Source organism: Kogia breviceps, chromosome 11, assembly GCF_026419965.1.
Source record: "Kogia breviceps isolate mKogBre1 chromosome 11, mKogBre1 haplotype 1, whole genome shotgun sequence".
Taxonomy (NCBI): domain Eukaryota; kingdom Metazoa; phylum Chordata; class Mammalia; order Artiodactyla; family Physeteridae; genus Kogia; species Kogia breviceps.
In genome coordinates this window covers 102,629,418-102,647,824 of record NC_081320.1, presented here as the reverse complement: position 1 = coordinate 102,647,824, position 18,407 = coordinate 102,629,418, and the positions used below count along the sequence as shown (strand labels likewise).

Below are 18,407 nucleotides of genomic sequence, written 5' to 3'. Positions count from 1 at the left end.
TCAGTCTGTTTACGGAAAACATTCCCATTTACCTTCCTTGGCTGAGCCCATGCTCACTGCCAAATCCGGGAACCAGGTGAGACTGTTGACACTTTCTCTCGGAAAAAGCTTGACTTATTTTCGATTCAAACAAGTGTATTAATACAACCATCTCACTTCTGCATTTAGGACATTTCAGCAAGTTCCAAAGATTCCACTTTCTAGCAGAAACTTTGTCCTAAAGGTAAATACAGGCGATAGGAAAGGGCATCCTGCCCAGGTGGTCGTAGCAGCTTTGACGGGAGCGCGTTCGGCACGGCAGGGTTTCAGGTGTGACTCTGTCTGGAGCCCCGGGAGGTGCCCACGGCGAGCTCCCGAGTGAGACGCAGCCTGCAGAGGAAAAGCGGGGAAACCGGGCAGCGAAGGTGGGAGACGCACGGACGGGCAGGACGCCCCAGGTTCGGGTGCTGCGGAGGGAGGGCACGTGCCTGGTGGCTCTGGGAGTCCGCTCCCTCGAGACCACCTGTGCCCTTACAGCCCGGGAAGCGTCTCAGCACCACGGGGGCGTGTGGTCCCCACTGGACAGGGGGCTTCACCCTCTACAATCATCACCCCAGGGGCGCCGGCTCCACGGTGTCCCTGGGGACAGTTCACTGCATCGGCCCTGCGGCTTCGTCCCTCCTCGACTCGAACATGGGGCCCCGCTGTCTCCACAGAGACCACCCGAGGTGGGGAGCCGCCAACACAGCCCTGGCCCGGTGGCTGCCCCCCGCCTACGAGGACGGCATCAGCGAACCCAGAGGCTGGAACCCACACTTCCTGTACAACGGGTTCCCCCTACCCCCGGTGAGTGCTACTGAAACGGGGCTGGAACTGCTTTCCCAGAACGCAGCAAACCTCCCCTCGCCTTGGAGGGAGCCAGGCTCTGCTGAGATCTCGCCCAGTCGGGCCGGCCCCTGCGCGGGCGCCTATATGGTGGGCCTCCCGGCCCCTGCGGGGTGGAGAAGGGCTCCTCACCTTATAGCTCGGGAACTTGGCTCTTACAGATCAGAGCCGCTCAGCCAGGGAGTGGAACGACACAGAGTTAAGCTTCATCCAGCTTTCGACTCCTTACAAATAGGCGCACGACTAGACACGTGCAAAGACACCTATAATTGAGTAACTCACTCATTTAAGTGGCAGAGATGATAACTGCTACGTACTCCCAGAGGCAAATCATTTGCCAGACAAACTCATACCTGATCTACTGATCGCTTGGGTCCAAACATGGATCATTTGTCTCCAATTCGACTGCCCGCTTCAGTGAATAAACCAGGGGGTAGCCCCCACATTCCTCGGCTTATCCCCCCTCCCCAAGCCAGCGAGGCTGCGTCTCTCTGCGCCTCTTCTCTGAAGTTACCTCTCCCCTGAGTCAAGGAAGGTCTCAGAGTCTAAGGACCCACGTGGTTAGATCAGAGCCCCCGGGAATCCAGGCTCACCCCCATCGCGAGGTCCTTAAAGTGACCACATCTGCCAAGTCCCCTTTGCCATGTGATGTATTCACAGGCTCAGGGATGGGGGAATGGACCTCTGCAGGGGCCATTATTACCCTGCCTACCAGTCCACCCTCTGGCCCTGGAAGTCATATCCATTGCACACGCAGACTGCGTTTACCCCATCCCGAGGCCCCCGCAGAGTCTCAGCCCGCTACAGCATCAACTCAAAATCCCAAACCTGACCTAAATCTCGCCATTTTCAGACCCCCAAGTCTCATCCTCTGAATACTCTGAACCAGGGCTGGGGAAGCTCTGGGTATGACCCCTGCTGGGGCAAAACTCCCCTCCTTTGGGGCCTGTGAAACCGGAAGGCAAGCCTGCCCCCCAAATGCAATGGCGGGACGGGCACGGCCTAACAGCTGTAGACGTCCTGGTTCGGAAAGGAGAAAGGACGTCACCGCCCCCAAGCAATTCTGACTCGGGCCAGGCAACCGCGCTCTGGGCGCCGGGCCCTGCCCTCCGGGTCGAGCACCAAACGGCACGAGCCACTAGGTGACTCAGCTTAATCCCGAAGAAAAGCCCCCGGAGGTCAGCATTTTCGTGTTTCTTTACAAGTGAGGAGACGACGACTCGGCCGGCCCTAAATCACCCCCCGTGCATGTCGGGGAGGAGAGCCGGCGGGCCTCCAGGGGCCCCATCCCGCCCCCCATCCCGCCCCAGGAGCGCCAGCGGCCTGTGGACGAGCGCGGAGCCCTGAGCCCCCGGGCCGGCCCCACCCCACGGGTCTGCTTCCCCCGGGCCCGCGGGACGGCCTCCCCCACGTGACGGCCGCTCTGTGCGCCCAGGTCCGGGAGGTGAGCAGGCAGGTCATCCACGTTTCCAACGAGGCTGTGACGGAGGACGGCCACTACTCTGACCTGCTGGCGGCGTGGGGACAGTACGCTGACCACGACCTGGCCTTCACGCCACAGAGCGCCAGCCGCGCTGCCTTCGGGGGCGGGGCCGACTGCCAGCGGACCTGTGAGAACCGAAGCCCGTGTTTTCCCATACAGGTAGAAGTTTTAAACGTCCTCATTTTTACTAGGAAACTAACAGGCGCCGCCTTCAAAACTCAGACACAAGTCACTTTTGGTCCTGTCCCCAGGGGGTAAGAGCCGTCATGAATTTCCGGTGTTTCCTGCCGGAAGTTATCTGCACATATATGTGTATATGAGGTTACATGTGTGTATGTGCTTACACCTTACGTTTTTTGTGTCCTGCTATACGCACGTCCTGAGCCCGGTATGGGTCGCTTAGCAACAGTCCGTACACTTGTCTCCGTCTCATTACGCGGACAGAGGCTGGGTTGTCACGGCCCTCGCTATCCCACCGTGTGTGCACCATGGCCTCTATTTAACCAAGTTTCCTTACCGAGGGGCGCTGGAGCTGTCTCCAGTTTTGCTGCTGCTGTTACGCTGTCACAAACAGCAAAGCAGAGAACACACTCTGACCTGAATCTTGGCCACGCGTTTACACCTAACAGACAAGCCGCTGGGGACACGACCGCTAGATTCAGAGCAGGCGCCGTGAACTTTGGACAGAGATTGCAGAGCTGTTGTTGTCTGTTAATATTGTTCTGGTTTCCCCTCCGACCGGCAAGGCAAGAGACATACCGGTAGGGTTTTGAATTACTTCTAAGAAAATATCTCCGAGGCTGGCAAGGGGCGTTTTCTACCTAGGAGCAGAGATTGCTTGGCGCTTGGGGTCCTCGCTCACATTTATCCCAGAAACGTTGGCTGAGCAGCCAGCGATTCCGCACGTGGCGCCCTGAGCTAGGAAGGAGGAGGAGCTTCCCGGTGGGCCAAGGAGAGCCAGCGGGCGGGGTGCCCCTGGCGTCCGCAGAGGTGGCCCCCCCAGGCAAAGCAGAACACACCAAAGGGAAGAACTGGGGGCGCGGGGGAAGTGGGCGCCGCCACACGCTGCGTCAGTCAGAGCAAAGGGAATTCCGACCAGTCTAACCGCCCAGGCCCTGGGAGGAGGAGGGCTGCCCGCAGGAGAGCGGACGGGACCCCTGGGCTGCGGGCAGAGGAAGGCCGGTGCTGGGGGGAGGCGGGCGGCCCGGCGCGCCGGGCGTCTCCGAGGAGGGGGCCCAGGACCCGCGCTGAGCCGCCGTGCCCTTCCCGCAGCTCCAGGCCAACGCCTCGCCGGCCGCGGGCCCCGCCTGTCTGCCCTTTTACCGCTCGTCACCCACCTGCGGCTCCGGGACCCAAGGCGCCCTCTTCGGCAACGTGTCCTGGGTGAGCCCGCGCCAACAGATGAACGGGCTGACCTCGTTCCTGGACGCGTCCACCGTGTACGGCAGCTCCCCGGCCTCGGAGCGGCGTCTGCGCAACTGGACCAGCGCCGAGGGGCTGCTGCGCGTCAACGCGCGCTACCGGGACGCCGCCGGCCGCGCCTTCCTGCCCTTCGCGCCGCCGCCCGCGCCCCCGGCCTGCGCGCCCCAGCCCGGCGCCCCCGGGGCCCGCGCGCCCTGCTTCCTGGCCGGCGACGGCCGCGCCAGCGAGGTCCCCGCCCTGGCGGCCCTGCACACGCTGTGGCTGCGCGAGCACAACCGCCTGGCCGCCGCGCTCAAGGCCCTCAATGCGCACTGGAGCGCGGACACCGCCTACCAGGAGGCGCGCAAGGTGGTGGGCGCCCTGCACCAGGTACGCGCAGGGGCCTCGCGGGCGCCCCGCCGGGGTGCGTGCGGGGGTCTGGTGGGTCCCCCGCCCGCTGCGCGGAGCCTTGTGGGTGGACGCCCTGCGTCGAGATTAACCCCGCTCGCGTCTGCAGCACTGGGTCCCTGGCGCTCCCGTGGGAGCTGCCGGTCCGCTCGGGGGCTGGCGGGGATTATCCCCCCAGGAGACTGACAGCAGTAGGAACAGGCACGGGCCGGTCTTGCCCGGATATCCAGACCATTCTAAGCGCTCTGAGGGTTCTAACTCACGTAGTCCTCATGGCGACCCTTTCAGACGGGTGTCCACCAGTGATTTTGATAGTTTGGAGAGAATGTAAAGAAAGACAATCTGTATGAGATCTGCACATTCGCAGGTTAAAGTAAGGATTTATTATGGTATTTTTCATCTTGACCCAGAGGATACTGGGTGGAGTGTCAGGTTGGCCAGTTATAATGGAGTGATGTTGGAAAAATTACTTAACGTCCATCGAATAACCTTACTAAGTCCACTGGTCTCACAGGGCTGTTATGAAGGTGGAGAGCCTTGTTTTAAACCAGTGGATGCTGGTCGTGTGTCTCTGATCTGGGCGCTACAGCAGGCCCTTGATAGCATCCCTTTATCCCTTCGGTGACCCTGTAAGTCCTGTTTTACAAAGGAGGAAGTTGGGTCTTTTTGCCCAAGTTCTCACAGGGACCGCACTGCCTGCCCCTTGCCCACCTTTGGTCCACTGTGGCCCAGCCACCCAGGGGTTAGAGCAGAGGCTACAGAGCCCTGCTGTGCCCGGCGCCACCCCATAGATGTTGGTGGGTTAGGGGACTTGGACGTGGTCCAGGAGAGGCTGGGCAGCAGTTGGGGGGTTGTGATTCTTCACCGGCCGAGGAAGGACGTCAGGGTTTTAATACCAGGGTGCTTTGGGTGAGCCCCGACCCTGGATGAGTGGGCTTGTGGAGTGTGTGTGTGTGTGTTTGCATGGCGCGGTAGGTAGACTATAAACCGGGCATCTGACAAACAGTCTGCCTGCTGCCCGGATGAACAATGCAGCTTAGTGTAAACGAGCTGACAGAGGTGAACACACAGGATTGATAAAATAAAAAAAGAAAAAGGCACAGGAATTTGTGGAGGGGGAATTTGAGTGCAGCACGGCCAGGAGTCTTGTGATGGTTTTAAGTAACAATCAAGGACCCTCATCCGTCAGCCCTCACCTGACCTCCTTGAGCAGAGTGGCCTGGCCAGTCGGGAGGCGTTAGGAGGAGGTCCCCACTTCCGAGCCGTCCTTCTCCCTCAGCTCACTGGTGAAATAAGTCCCGGGATCGCGCCTCTTTCCGGGTTGTTGTTGTTTTGGTTCCCTCTGTGCCCCTCCCCCGAATGTCAGCTCCAGGGAGACAGAGATTCTCTCTTGTTTAATGGCTTGCCGGCACCTGGCCCCAGCCTGGCTCTAAGAGGTGCTTCACCATGTGAATTCATGAGCGTAGACCAGATCCCAGGAACAATGCCGGGAGTCCTGCCCTGCTGTCTCCCCGAGAGCCGGATGCTCCTTCAACTTTCTTTAAACGCACAAGAACTGAGTGGGCGCAGGGGCCCGAGCTGAGTGGCTGGATCTCAGATCCACGTGGACCCTCCCGGGGAAGAGGCTCCACGACCAGACCACCGTGCGCCCCTGCAGTGGGGACGGAGTGTGTGTGTGTGTGGGGGGGGGGGTTATCTGGGTGCACGCGGCCCTAGACTCATACATTAGGGGTGCTTACATTTGAGAATTCTGAGAACCCCTGCTGGCCTGGAAATAACGTCGTGTGGCTCCTGTGCTTCTCAAATAGCGAGATAATAAGTACGACCTTGGCCCTGAGAAACGGCAGGGAGGAGCGCTTCGCTGGGCCTTGAGTGTCTCAGCGGCAGCGCGCGCGCAGCGGGTGAGGAACCGCCGGGAGGGCTTTCAGCATTGTCCTGGCAATTCCAAAGGAGGGTTCGGGCCCCGCAGATCAGAGCGAGACAGAGCTGCAGCCCTCACCCTGGGGAGAGATCCACGCATTTAGGCAAAATCACTTCCAGTTACGTTTCGGACCAGATTGTGAGAGACTGGTGATGGGGGCTGTGCTCCAAGGTCGAGCAGGCATGACGTGTGGGGTGGATGCAGGGCGCCCTCCGCTCTCTGAAGTAGCTGCTTCGGGGACGAGAGGAGCCTTGCCAGCCTGTGACGTCAGGCTCTGCGTCCTCCGGGGTCACAGGTGGAGCCCAAGTTAGGGAGCGGGCGAGGAGCCGCCACTAAACGGTTTCCATTTGAGTGTGAAGCTGTCTCGCGTCCCTGGCGGAGAAGAGAGAGGATCTCCCGTCTGCTGGGGACAGAAGCAATCGGAGTTCGGGAACGCCGGTGGGAAAGGCGGTCGCTGCCACGTGCCCTCGCGGGGTGGGAGAAGGCACGGCTGCAGCCCGGACTGGTGGGGGGAGCTGCAGCATCTGAGGCGGCGCGGCTTCTGTGTGATCACGTCCTAACTCTTCCCGAGTGCCGGTCGGCCACGTGGGTGCTTGGCTCAGATCCAGGAACCAGCTCGGGGACGGCATCTCAGTCTAGAGACCCCGGCCAGGCCCCCGTTCCCCAGCCCAGGCCTCGGAGGTGGCAGCACGCAGCGGTGCGAGGGGCTCCGTGGGCCCTTCACCCGGAGGCCGCGGCCTCCGCTGGCCTGGCAAGTACCGGCTTGTGCGCTTGGAAGACACACTCTGTCGTCTGGAAGGGATGGCCCACAAGGACGCAGCCGCTCTGTTGTTACTTCCATGTTGTTTCTGAGAATGGTACACGTTCCCTTCCTACGCCCATAAGCTGAATCGTAGGGCCTTTCCCTCAAGGATAGACGCTTTCCTACTGGTTTATAGTCCTCATTTCCATGTGGCTTACGGACCCAAAGATTCTCTTCAATATCAAAACAATCTGACCCTGAGTTTTACAGCTGAAAGAAATGCTATTGACCCTAAAAGCAGACCCTTGCGTGAAATTTTCCTGGGGCCACGTGGCAAGTAGAAATGACAAGGTCCGTGATCGCACCTGATTTACCATTGACAGGGCACTTCAGCCTGTGTCATTCTCTGACTTAATTCTAGGAACAGCTCAAGGAATCCGGTGCTGCTGTCATTTCACAGGAGACGAAGTCGCTGTCACCGCAGGTCACCCCCACCCAGGGAGCAGATCTGCACAGGCAGAGCCTGAGGCCACCCTGGTGCCCACTGACCCAGCCGCCTCCCCCTCCCCCCCCCGGGCCCATCACCGTCCTGGGTGTGTAGTTAGCCTTGTAACCTCCCGAATAGCCTCTTAAAAAGCCCAGAATCCTTTCTCGGAGGAGTTCAATTTGAGCCTTTGTTGCAGAGACCTGGTCAAATTAGCAATTGTATCCGTGCCTCTCACTTCATCCTCTGATACAAAGACACCTCCGCAGGGTCAGGGCCTGTCCCCTCATTGTACAGGATGCCATGCGCCACTGCAGGCTGGGACAGAAAGTAGGAATTTAGACTCATTTATAAAACTCACGGCACAGATTCATTTCCCATTGAAACTACAGATGGTCCCTTCCCGTCGTATTTCTCTGGCTTTTACAAAGAACTGACAAGTGTTGATGGAGACAGTTCATCAACACAGGGACCTTGGTCCCTGCTTACATTTTCATTCGTGGAGGCCATTCCGACCGTATATGATCTTTAGGTTGTGTATCATTTCTTTTAAACCTGGGGGCAGGGAGTCATCCATGCATGGATGTATACATATATACAATATACGCATCTACTCCGTATAATGTCTGTATAAGATACCATATGTCTGATACGTATAAAGCCATACAGTATATAATATATACCTGTACTCCATAGAATGTCTGTATATAATACCACGTATCTAATACATATATTTTTTATTCTCACAAAAACTCGAAGAGGTTTTTCCAGAAGAGGAAACAGGTTCAGAGAGGTCGACCTCCCAGAGTCACGCAGCTGAGAAGGGGGGGATACGGGGTTGCAGCTCACCCTCGTCTAAACCTTCAGCCTCTGGCGCCCAAACCCAGCGAAGGGACTGGATTTCTGATTTTTGCTTTAGGTCCTGGTGTTAACGGAGGGCTCGTAGGTGAAGTGGGAGTAAAGGGGGCTGATTGTTGGACAGGAGCCTTTTCGTGTTTCTGAAGGAGTGCGGGGGGCGGCAGCCTCCCTGGTTCCTCTTCACGCGCTGAGGGTCCACCTCGTTGTCCGTGCCCGGCCTGGCCTGGAGGGTGTCCGGGGGCATCTCTGACATGCCCCGTACGACCCCGTAAAAGCCGAGCGCTCAGGACTTCATTCGGAATAGGTGGTGTTCCTGTACCTGCTCCCCTGCGCCCCCGGGTGGCACGGCCCCCGGTGACAGCTCTGGAGATGCAGCACCTCCAGGCTTGTGCGGGAAGAAGCCCCCTACCCGGCATCGCTCTGACTGTGACCCCGCAGCCAGCCGGGGGCTCCGCTGCCCCGGCTCTCACCCGCTCTCCTTTCTCCGCAGATCATCACCCTGCGGGATTACGTCCCCAAAATCCTGGGCCCCGAGGCCTTCGGGCAGCACGTGGGCCCCTACAGGGGCTACGACCCCGCCGTGGACCCTACGGTGTCCAACGTGTTCTCCACGGCCGCCTTCCGCTTTGGACACGCCGCAGTCCGCCCGCTGGTGCGGCGGCTGGACGCCCGCTTCCAGGAGCGCCTGGGGCTCCTGCCGCTGCGGGATGCCTTTTTCCGGCCCTGGCGGCTCCTTGAGGAAGGTGTGCACCCCGGGGCCGCGCTTGGGAGGGGGAGCCAGGTGTGCGGTCACCTGCCCGCTGGCCGGAGGTGCTTGGGTCACCAGCGGGCATGGAGAAAAGGAATGCATCCAAAGAGGTTTTAAAAGCGATGCTGTCATCAGACGCTTTCTCCGGGGTTTCTGAGTCTCCAGAACTCCTGGCGGCGGCCCCGCTCTCCCTCAGCCGGGCTGGGGCTTGTTCACTGGTCTAGGCTTTAGGCTCAGCAAACACCCCCTTCAACTGTAACGTTTCTGCTGCTGAAAAACAGGCACAAAACCTCCACCCCTGAGGCTCCATCCTGGTTTCCTTCAGACACACGTCACGGTCCGGCCCGTTGGGGCCCTGACGGGGCGAATCCACCACGAGGCAGCACCCTAAGGGCACAGGCAACTTGGGAATCCCTGGAGGTGAATTCCTGAGGTCATGAGAGGCATTTGTTCAGAACCAGCGTAGTTTACGATCTGAGACCTGTTCTGTTTCCCCAAGCCTCACCTGAGAAAGCGCATCCCTCCTCTGTGCTGTTTCCAGGCGGTGTGGACCCCATCGTGAGGGGCCTGCTGGCGACGCCAGCCAAGCTGCAGGTGCAGGACCAGCTGATGAACGAGGAGCTGACAGAGAGGCTCTTTGTGCTGTCGGACCCGGGGACCCTGGACCTGGCATCCATCAACCTGCAGAGGGGCCGGGACCACGGCCTGCCAGGTGGGCCCTCGTGGTTCCTTTCCTGCGGGAGCTGCCAGATGAGCTGCTGTTCTAATGTATCTCGGACCTACTGCCAACGTCTGAGAAGTGGCTTTGAAAGCCTCTGGAGCCCCTCCCATTGTAACTGGAAAAGAGGGGATCCTTTCCTCTAGTTCTGCTTAGTCTGAGCGCGAGCCCCCCAGCCCCGCTTTTCTGCGTCCCGACACCTCAGCGCCCCGCGGGGAACTGGCCCAGTCGCAACGCGCTGCCTTGTGTCCCCGCGCTTATGCGGCACTTCGGTCGGGGGGTCTGCCCGGGGGTCTGCCGTGTTTGAGGCCCCGGGCATAAAACGAGACCCAGTCTTGCCAAAAGGACCGCGGGCCGCAGAGCACATCACCAGAGAGGAAATGACGGGGAGCCTTGGCGAGCTTCTGGTCAGACCCAGACGGCGTGTAAGGCGAGGGTTCACGCGCCGTCGTCTTGAGGACGGATGGAGGGTCTGGAGGAGGCGGGCCCTGAGAGCAGTGGGGTGCGGAGCAGGGGAGGATGGGGGGGCCAGCGGCCCGGCAGAGCCAGAGACGGCCGAGGGGCTGGGTGCGCGGTCAGGGTGGACACCAGGCAAGAGGACGAGGAGGCTGAGTCCCCAGCGGCCAGCGGCTGGGAGGGTCCTGGGAGCGCCAGAGACCAGGAGGGCGCTGCAACCCAGAGTCAGACAGACGTGGTCCTTTCCGTGGCTCTCCCTGTGTGCGTGTGCGTGTGTGTGTCTGTGCGTCTGTGCGTGTGTCTGTGTGTGTGTGTGTCTGTATGTCTCTGTGTAGGTCTATGTGTCTGTGCGTGTGTCTCTATGTGCATATGTCTGTATGTCCGTGCGTCTGTGCATGTGTGTGTCTGTGCATGTGTGTGCCTGTGCGTGTGTCTCTGTGCGTGTGTCTCTGCGTGTGTGTGTATGTCTCTGCGTGTGTGCGTGTGTGCGCGTGTGCACACGCCTGTGCGTATCTGCGCATGTGTGTCTGTGCGCGCGCGCGCCTGTGCGGAAGGAGGGTGCCGGTGCCCGTACTTTGGCCACTCCTGTGGGGACGGGGATACGGCAGGTGAGTACTGGCCTCACTGCTCAGCAGAGATGAGAAGCGGGTACAAGTGAGACCCACTCGGGTGTGTGGGATTCAGCCTTGTCCCCAGGCATGACGCCTGGCCGGTTTGTGGACAAACTCTCAGTAAGGCCCTGCCGCCCGTGCTGGAATATTCCGACCGGGAGGTCTGCAGGCCGCGGGGGCAAGGTGGATCTGAGGCGGGGACCCTGTGGCCAGAGCCCCCGGTCCCGGTGGCCCACAGCCGGCGGGGCGGCTGGGGACCGTCCGGATCCCGAGTAGGGCGGCCTCGGCCCTCTCCCCGCACAGGTTACAACGAGTGGCGGGAGTTCTGCGGCTTGTCCCGGCTGGAGACCCGGGCCGACCTGAGAGCCGCCACCGGCAACAGGAGTGTGGCCGACAAGATCCTGGGCCTGTACGGCCACCCGGCCAACGTGGACGTGTGGCTTGGGGGCTTAGCCGAGAGAGTCCTCCCCGGGGCACGGACGGGCCCGCTGTTTGCCTGCATCATCGGAAAGCAAATGAGGAACCTGAGGGACGGCGACCGGTAGGTGCCCGGGACCGGCGGGGACGCGGCGGCTGTTCGGTGCTGACGGTGGTCCCGCGCAGGAAGCGGGGCTCTGTGTGGCGGAGAGCGGTGCTCCGTGGCCTTCGGGTCAGCAGCGGGGGGCTTAGTCAGCGATGCAGCCTCTTGGGAGGAAAGTGAGACAGTTTCCCAGAAGCCGAATTCCCCTGGCGATGGGGCCAGCGGAGAGCCTGCGGGGAGGGGCCTCAGGGCGCGTCCCGCAGGGCAGGCGCAGGGGCCTCCCGAAGGCTGGGTTCCGCCCTCCTCACTCGTGTTGTAGAGGCAGCTCTGCACCCAGGGACAGTCAGTGCAGCCGAGCGGGACGGTGGGCCCCTAAACGTAAAGCACGGTCCTCCGGCGCCGTCCGGGCCCCTCTCCTCCCCGGGGCGCGCCCGGCCTCCGGTGCCGCGGGGCGTGGGCACAGAGGGCGGGCAGCAGCGGTCGGCGTGCCAGGGACTGGGCTCTCACGTGTCCTCACGGCTGTCCTCCTGGAGGTTCTGGTGGGAGAACCAGGCGGTGTTCACGGAAGCCCAGAGGCAGGAGCTGGGCCGGCACTCTCTGTCCCGCGTCATCTGCGACAACACCGGCCTCTCCCGCGTGCCTCGCGATGCCTTCCGGGTCGGGACGTGGCCCCGGGAGTTCGAGTCGTGCGACAGCATCCCGGGGATGCACCTGGGCGCGTGGAGGGAGGCCCCTCCTCCAGGTAGCCGCGAACCGGGAGCATCTCTAATACAGGGTCACGGACGGGGTCTCCCGGGAGTCACACGGCTCCTGGGAGCAGCTGCTTCAAATCCTCTCGGGGGCGCGGGGGGCGAGGGAAGAGGCTCCCCGCCCTGCTGGGTCCCGGGCGCGACCTCCTCGGTGGGGAAGGCGCGGGTGTGAGGCGAAGCCCCCCTCAGCCCCTCCTGGGGACCGCACTGGCCCGAACCTGCCAGCGGAGCAACTGTGTCTCGGGTCCCAGCCGCGGGAGGGCCGGCCGACGGTGAGCTCCGCTGTGGTCGGAAGGGGAGAGGGGCCGAGATCCAGCCTGCCTTGTGCGGCGAGGGCCGTGGTCGCCCTCAATTAAAGCGGTTTCGACGGGGTGGGTGGGGAAGGCTGGTCACGGCCCATACGTGGGGAAGGGTTAGAGGTGTGACTTTGCCGCAGGGGGTCGGTGCTGAGAGGGTCCCTGCTGTGTCCCACCTGGAGGGAAGGAGATTGCTGACGTGAGCCCCTTGGGAGGCCAGTCGGGGGATGCAGCCCCCGAGGAGGGCAAAGAAAGGGGTCCGGCATCGACCGTATGTACCTGTCAACCTGGCCCAGAGGATGCCTGTGGCTTCCCGGACAAAGTGGAGGACGGGGACTTCCTGCTGTGTGAGGAGTCTGGAAGGCGCGTGCTGGTGTTTTCCTGTCGCCATGGATTCCAGCTCCAAGGGCCGGAGCAAATTGCCTGCACCCGCCGAGGATGGGATTCCCAGCCTCCGGTCTGTAAAGGTCAGTCGTTTAACAGGTGTCTTTTCGTGACTTGACCCTGGAGTCTGCATCTTTTAAATACAAATTAAGAGTAAATGTCCTTTAAAAATAAATAACCTTAAAAATTGTGAATCACTATACTGTACACTGGTAACTTATATAATACCGTATAGCAACTATCCTTCAATTTAAAGAAAACCTGAAAGGAAACCCCAAATAAAAACATACATAAATGTCATTCAACCAAAGGTGTCTCCCAGTATTATTATGTTCCAGGAACTCTCTGCATGGAAATAAAGTATCCCCTCCCCAGTGGCCCATGTTCCTAAGTCGATGTCTTTCTAGAAAATGAAGCACCAAGACGGTCACCTCACGACATGCCCATGGGGTGACCAGGGAAGGACAGGAGGAGGAAAAGGCTAGAAGTTCAGGGAGGCCTGCAGGAAGGAGCTTGCAGAGCCAGTGCTCAAATGAAACAGAAGTGTTTCCACAGGAGGCATCAGTAGAGCAGGGCCCCCACCTGTGGTGGCCCGTCTCCAGGGAGACCTCACCCTCCTCCTTGCTGTGGGCCCCGGTCTTCCGACACCTGGGAGGAGCCGGAGCCGGGACCGGGCAAGCAGAAGCAGGAAGGTTCCCTCGTGCCCTGGGAGAAGCTCCCTCACGTTTCTCTCTAAGCTGCGTTAGGAAGACCCTAGAGGGGCAGGGGATGGACCCATGCAAGAGTCGGGCTGGTTTACGAGCAATGAAAACAAGGCCCAACGTGTTCCGTTCTACAGTTTCGATTTGGGAAGATGAAAAAATTCCAGAGGTGGAGGGTGGTCACAGTTGACGACCACGTGATCGTACTTAATGCGGCCAGGAGGCATACTGACAAATAATTAAGATGGTGAATTGCGTGGTATGTATGTTTCACCGCAGTAACAAAATGTTCAGTTCAATTCTGGGGACTCCAAAACGTGTCCTGGAAAGTTACAGGGGCCACAGCCGCCTCTAGACTCTGGAGAGTACAGGAAGAGCCCAGGAGAGGCCGGAGCCCCAGGGACCCTCAAGACTCAGCCCGGGGCACCAGGCTCAGGAAGGTCCAGGCCGCTCCCTCCGGTTGAGAGAGAAGGACAAGGAGGCAAAGAAAGAGGGGCTCCAGGGCGACGTCCAGGCCACCACTGGGAGGAGAGCGGATGCACAAGATCGGAAACTTGAGGGTTTGAGGGAGTTTACGGCCAAAGCTAGTGCGCTGGGCTGGAAAGCCCTGGTCACACGGCTAAGCAGCCTTCACACTCCCAGATCCGCACCAGGAGGACGTGGGCTGGAGCCGAGGCGGGCACCTCAAACATCTCCTCGGGGTTTGGTCGTGAACGACGGTGGGCTCGGAGGAGAAGGCTGGACGGGGAGCCACGTTCCAGGGCCCTCAAGTGACAGGGGCCCCGACCTCTGTGGAACGCGGCGGCGCCTGGATGCGCCTGTTACTTCCGTTAACCACCTCTTCTGTTGTTCCCGAAAGTTCTGTTCTGTAGACCGTCCTGCAGGAGCCAAAGTAGAGCACATCTGGAAGTTTTTAGCGTTGTTTCCACTTCGTGCTGCTGCAGAATTGGAACATCCATGTTCCCCAGGGCTGGTCCCGGTGTCGGCAGGACAAGGACACGAGCCCCGCGGTGGGGGGGTGAGTGCCCTCCATGCTCCAGGCATAAACGTCACGTGTGTGCCGTCCATCTTTAGTGAATAAACCCCTGGACCTTTTACGCTGTATCATGCTGGCTATTTGTTTTAGCTACTTACGACCCCGAAGCTCTATTCATAGGGGTCCACAAGGAACGAATAAAAAAGGAGAGAAGCTTAGAACCGGAGAGTAAAGGAGGGTCAGCGCCTCGGGCTCACCCGCTGCCCCTGGATACGCTGCAACTCCCAGCTCAGGCTGTCTCCGCCAGGGAGGTCTTCCGTGCCCTCGCGATGCTCCGAACGATGCCGGCGTCGCTCTTCTACTCCCGACGTCCTCCCACCTCCCAGTCATCCCCCCGCCTCCTGTCTTTCTAACGTAATTTTTCATACTAACAGCTAACCGCTCCCCGAGAGCATGTGCAAGGCACGTATCAGACCGTCACTAAGTAAACGCGCGAGGTACAGAGCCGTGCGGAGAGTGAGAACCCACTTTCGACGGCAGTGGGTCCTATTTATTTCGCCATTGATGAGTGTCCCATGGAGACGGGAGCTCGTTAATCGCGGTCACGTGGGCACAGCGACATAGGACCAGGGAGGAGGGTACTGACTCTGTTTATACAACCCCGTGTCTTTGTCTGAACGCATCGATGATTACGGCAGAATATCTTTAACGTAAGTATATGACACGAAGCAGGATGAGGGCCAGCCCCGGTACAAATGCACTCGCTCCTTTACACAGATATTTTTCGCCTGATCTGTGCCTCTACCAGAAGTTTCAAAGCCAGGAATTGCGAGGGAAAAAAATGCCTCTGGAATGTAGCAGGGAGGGAGTTTTACTTCCACTGTGAATGGATGTGACAGAAGGGCTGCAGCCCGTCCTCAGCGGAATCGCTTACCTGCACGTCCGTGGCTGCAGAAAGGGCGGCGACAGCTTAACTGAACATCTAATCCACAAAATCTAAGGACACTCGTTCTCTCTTCTCTGCTCAAGTCCTGCTTAGCCCCCCAAATCATCACATTAAAAAAAAAATCAGCAAATGAGCGCAATGAGTCTCTTTCGAGGGCTTTAAAGTCGTGAATTCAGAACGGATAAAAAGCAACGTGGCCGTGGCTTTTCACTCGTTATTGCCGAGAGGTTCTGTAATAAATGAACACAGGTAAACGTTGCTGCACCTACAGGGCGAGTGAGGTTTGCCGTCGGCCCAGCTGTGCTGAGGGAAATGGAACATCGTGCAGAGGTTTGAAGCTGGGCCTGGGGGTGTGGTCTTCCGCTCTCCCTGGGAGGTAACCTGTCCCGGTAGGAGGAGCCACGGCCATGGTGCAGACTGACGTGGGGACCTGGGGACACACAGGCTCGAGGCGGTCCTCGCCTCCCGTGTGGGGCTGCCACACGTTCTGGGTGGACTCCCCGGACCAGGAGACCAGACCCTCCAGTCCCCGCTCTGGCTTCTGATGGGAAGCACCTGACCCGTGCAGTGAGAGACGATGCATTGCGTCCCCCAAGAAGGTAGGCTGAAGTCCTAAACCGCAGGACCTCAGATGTGGCCTTGTTAGGAATAGGGTCCTTGCAGGTGCAGTCAAGTTCAAGCGAGGCCAGCAGGGTGGGCCATGGTCCAGGAGGACTGGTTTCCCCCTAGGAGGGGGACAGGCACGGGGGGAAGACGGCCACGTGAGGACGGCGGACGGGGGACATGCGGCCAGGCCGAGGAAGCCGAGACGGCCAGCAGCCCCGGGAGCCGGGGGAGACCGGGAGCGATGCTTCCCCCCGAGTGAGCTCAGGGCCACGTGCGGACTCCAGGCCTCCAGAACCGGGAGAGAAGGAGCCTGCTTTGTTTCAAGCGCCCCGTCTGCAGCCCTGTGTCCAGGACGGAGCGAGGGGCTCAGCCGGCAGCAGAGGCTGACACGTTCACTTCACTCCCTCAGAACAAGGGCCACCTACGAGGACACACGCGTGCGACGTTTGCTAATGGGAGGTGGTTGAACGGCGTGTATTCAGGACACGTCTCCTCTCCTGACGTTCTGCCGCTTCCTTCCTGAAATGAGCCAGAAAAGATAGCATGGTATTTGGAAACAGGAACCTGGGGTCCGGTCGTGGCTGTGGATTCCGACAGAAGGAGACCGCGGGGGCCGCACGCGCTCCTCGTCTGGGGGGCTCACCACGGCCACCTGTGCTGCGCGGGCCTGGGTGTCGGGTGCCGGCTCCCGGCGCCGCGGGGCGGTGGGTGGAGGCCCAGGCCCAGAGCCGGCTGCGGGGCTGGAAGCGGGCCGCTCGGGGCGGCGGAGTCGGCCCCACTTGCCCTCACCCGCCTCCGTGCCGCCCGCTCTCGAGTCCTGCCCAGGGTGCAGCCCTGCTCAGTGTGCAAAGTGCCAGCGCCCCCCAGGGGGCCACGTGCCCGCGTCTGAGCGAGGCCCGCCGGCCTGTGTGGCCTGCACCCCCGGGGCCCGGCCTCACGCTCGGCCCCCGCAGCACCCGGCAGATTTGAACTGAACGGAACTGAGTCTGCATTGGCACCAAGGCCAGAGGGGTGGCGGGCCCGAGGCGGCCACCGCGGACGGGCCAGGAGAAGGCGCCAGGCCAGCGGGTCAGAGGGTGGCCGCGGGCCGGGCTGACTCCCGAGGGGCTGAAGGGCCGGCGTGAGCAGAAGCGGGGTGCGGGGGAAACGGCCGCGGGACATCAGGGGATGTTCTCTTTTCCAAGGTGCGGGGGTCCAGGAGACGCGGCCCCGACGTGGGGTGACGCCCCTCTGCTCCTGGACAGGACAGGGCTGGGGAGGGGCCGGCCTCGTGGGGAGGGGGAGCAGAGGCTGGCCCTGACCTCACGTCGTGTGTGCAGACATCGACGAGTGCGAAGACGAGACGGAACCCCCGTGCCACGCGTCCGCCCGGTGCGAGAACACCAAGGGCGGCTTCCAGTGCAAGTGCACCGACCCCTACGTGCTCGGCGAGGACGGCAGGACCTGCGTGGGTGAGACCACGGCCCTCGGGCATCCAGGCTGGGAGGGGGTGTCGACATACAGGCGGGGGTGCCTGAAGGGTCACCCTCCGGCCACGTGTGTCCGCGCTGCCACGGCCTCTGATGCTGGGTGGGAGCAGGGAGGCAGCCGGTTCGTACCTGAGGCCAGGTCGTGTCTGAGACGCAGGACCGCCGTGAAACCCTGGGCAGGGCGGGCTCGCTCCAGACCCTCAGCTAGTTTCCCCCCCCCCCCCCCCGTGAATTATCTCCCGGAGGGAAGCACGAAGTTTGATCCCCATGTGCGGAACAGAGAGGGTAAGGGGCTGGCTCAGGGTCACACAGCCACTCAGCTGCAAATCTAGAAATCGTAACTTGGCTTCCAGCTCCTCTAGAAGAAAAACTATGCAGCGGGACCTGTTAAAATGGCAAGACATTTTATTAAAGCTCCTGCAGTAGGGAAAGGAGAGCTCAGTACAGAGCAGAGCTCAACTCCAAGTACAGCAAAGACAGCAGGGGATGGACAGCCACGGGGCAGAGCAAGGAGGTCCGCGGAAGGAAAATTACCCAGAGGAACTTGGTTTCCCAGGGTCAGGGATGCTCGGGCGGCGGCTGGGGGTTGGGCTGGGGTTTGGGAGGGCACACTGGCCGCTGCCCTCAGCCGGGCAGGCTCACCGGCTGGCTCTGTCCTTGCTCCAGACTCTGGGAGGCTCCCGCGGGCGTCCACGGTCTCCATCGTGCTGGGCGCCGTGCTCATCTGTGGCCTGGCCGGCCTCACCTGGATGGTGGTTTGCAGGTGGTAAGTCCCCACTTTTCAGCAGCTTCCGCTCCGATGGGCCCGGCTGGTGATGCTGCTGCTTTATTTTTCTGCAACCAGTAGACAGCACCGGCGTCCAAACCCGTCTCTCTCCAGAGCTGCTTTGTGCAAAGTGTTAGCCTTTCTGGCTCTTTCATTCTGCTCCAAATATGAAAGTGGGGTGACCGTTGGTACACATCAGAGGGTATCGACATCTGTGGGTGGAGACTCGGGGGTACTGGATTCTCGGTCACATTAAATGATTGTGTTGAAAGTCTCTCGCGTTAGGAGTAAAGGTTCTTA

At 60.6% G+C, this 18,407-nt stretch overlaps 1 protein-coding gene across 3 annotated transcripts in view; it reads left to right on the top strand.

The window, feature by feature from the left end:
* The window catches only part of TPO (thyroid peroxidase), a 32,847-nt gene extending 14,736 nt beyond the window's left edge, over nt 1-18,111 (top strand). The window contains exons 5-14 of one of the 3 annotated variants that reach the window (XM_059078841.1): nt 696-825; nt 2,300-2,506; nt 3,620-4,138; nt 8,652-8,904; nt 9,451-9,621; nt 10,998-11,235; nt 11,748-11,956; nt 12,556-12,726; nt 17,192-17,323; nt 18,008-18,111. In XM_059078841.1, the coding sequence (XP_058934824.1) occupies nt 696-825; nt 2,300-2,506; nt 3,620-4,138; nt 8,652-8,904; nt 9,451-9,621; nt 10,998-11,235; nt 11,748-11,956; nt 12,556-12,726; nt 17,192-17,323; nt 18,008-18,111 (2,134 nt within the window). The remainder of the gene's footprint in view (nt 1-695; nt 826-2,299; nt 2,507-3,619; nt 4,139-8,651; nt 8,905-9,450; nt 9,622-10,997; nt 11,236-11,747; nt 11,957-12,555; nt 12,727-17,191; nt 17,324-18,007) is intronic. The other 2 variants (XM_059078842.1, XM_067008239.1) reach the window with 2 other exon arrangements.
* Nucleotides 18,112-18,407: the final 296 nt, after the last annotated feature.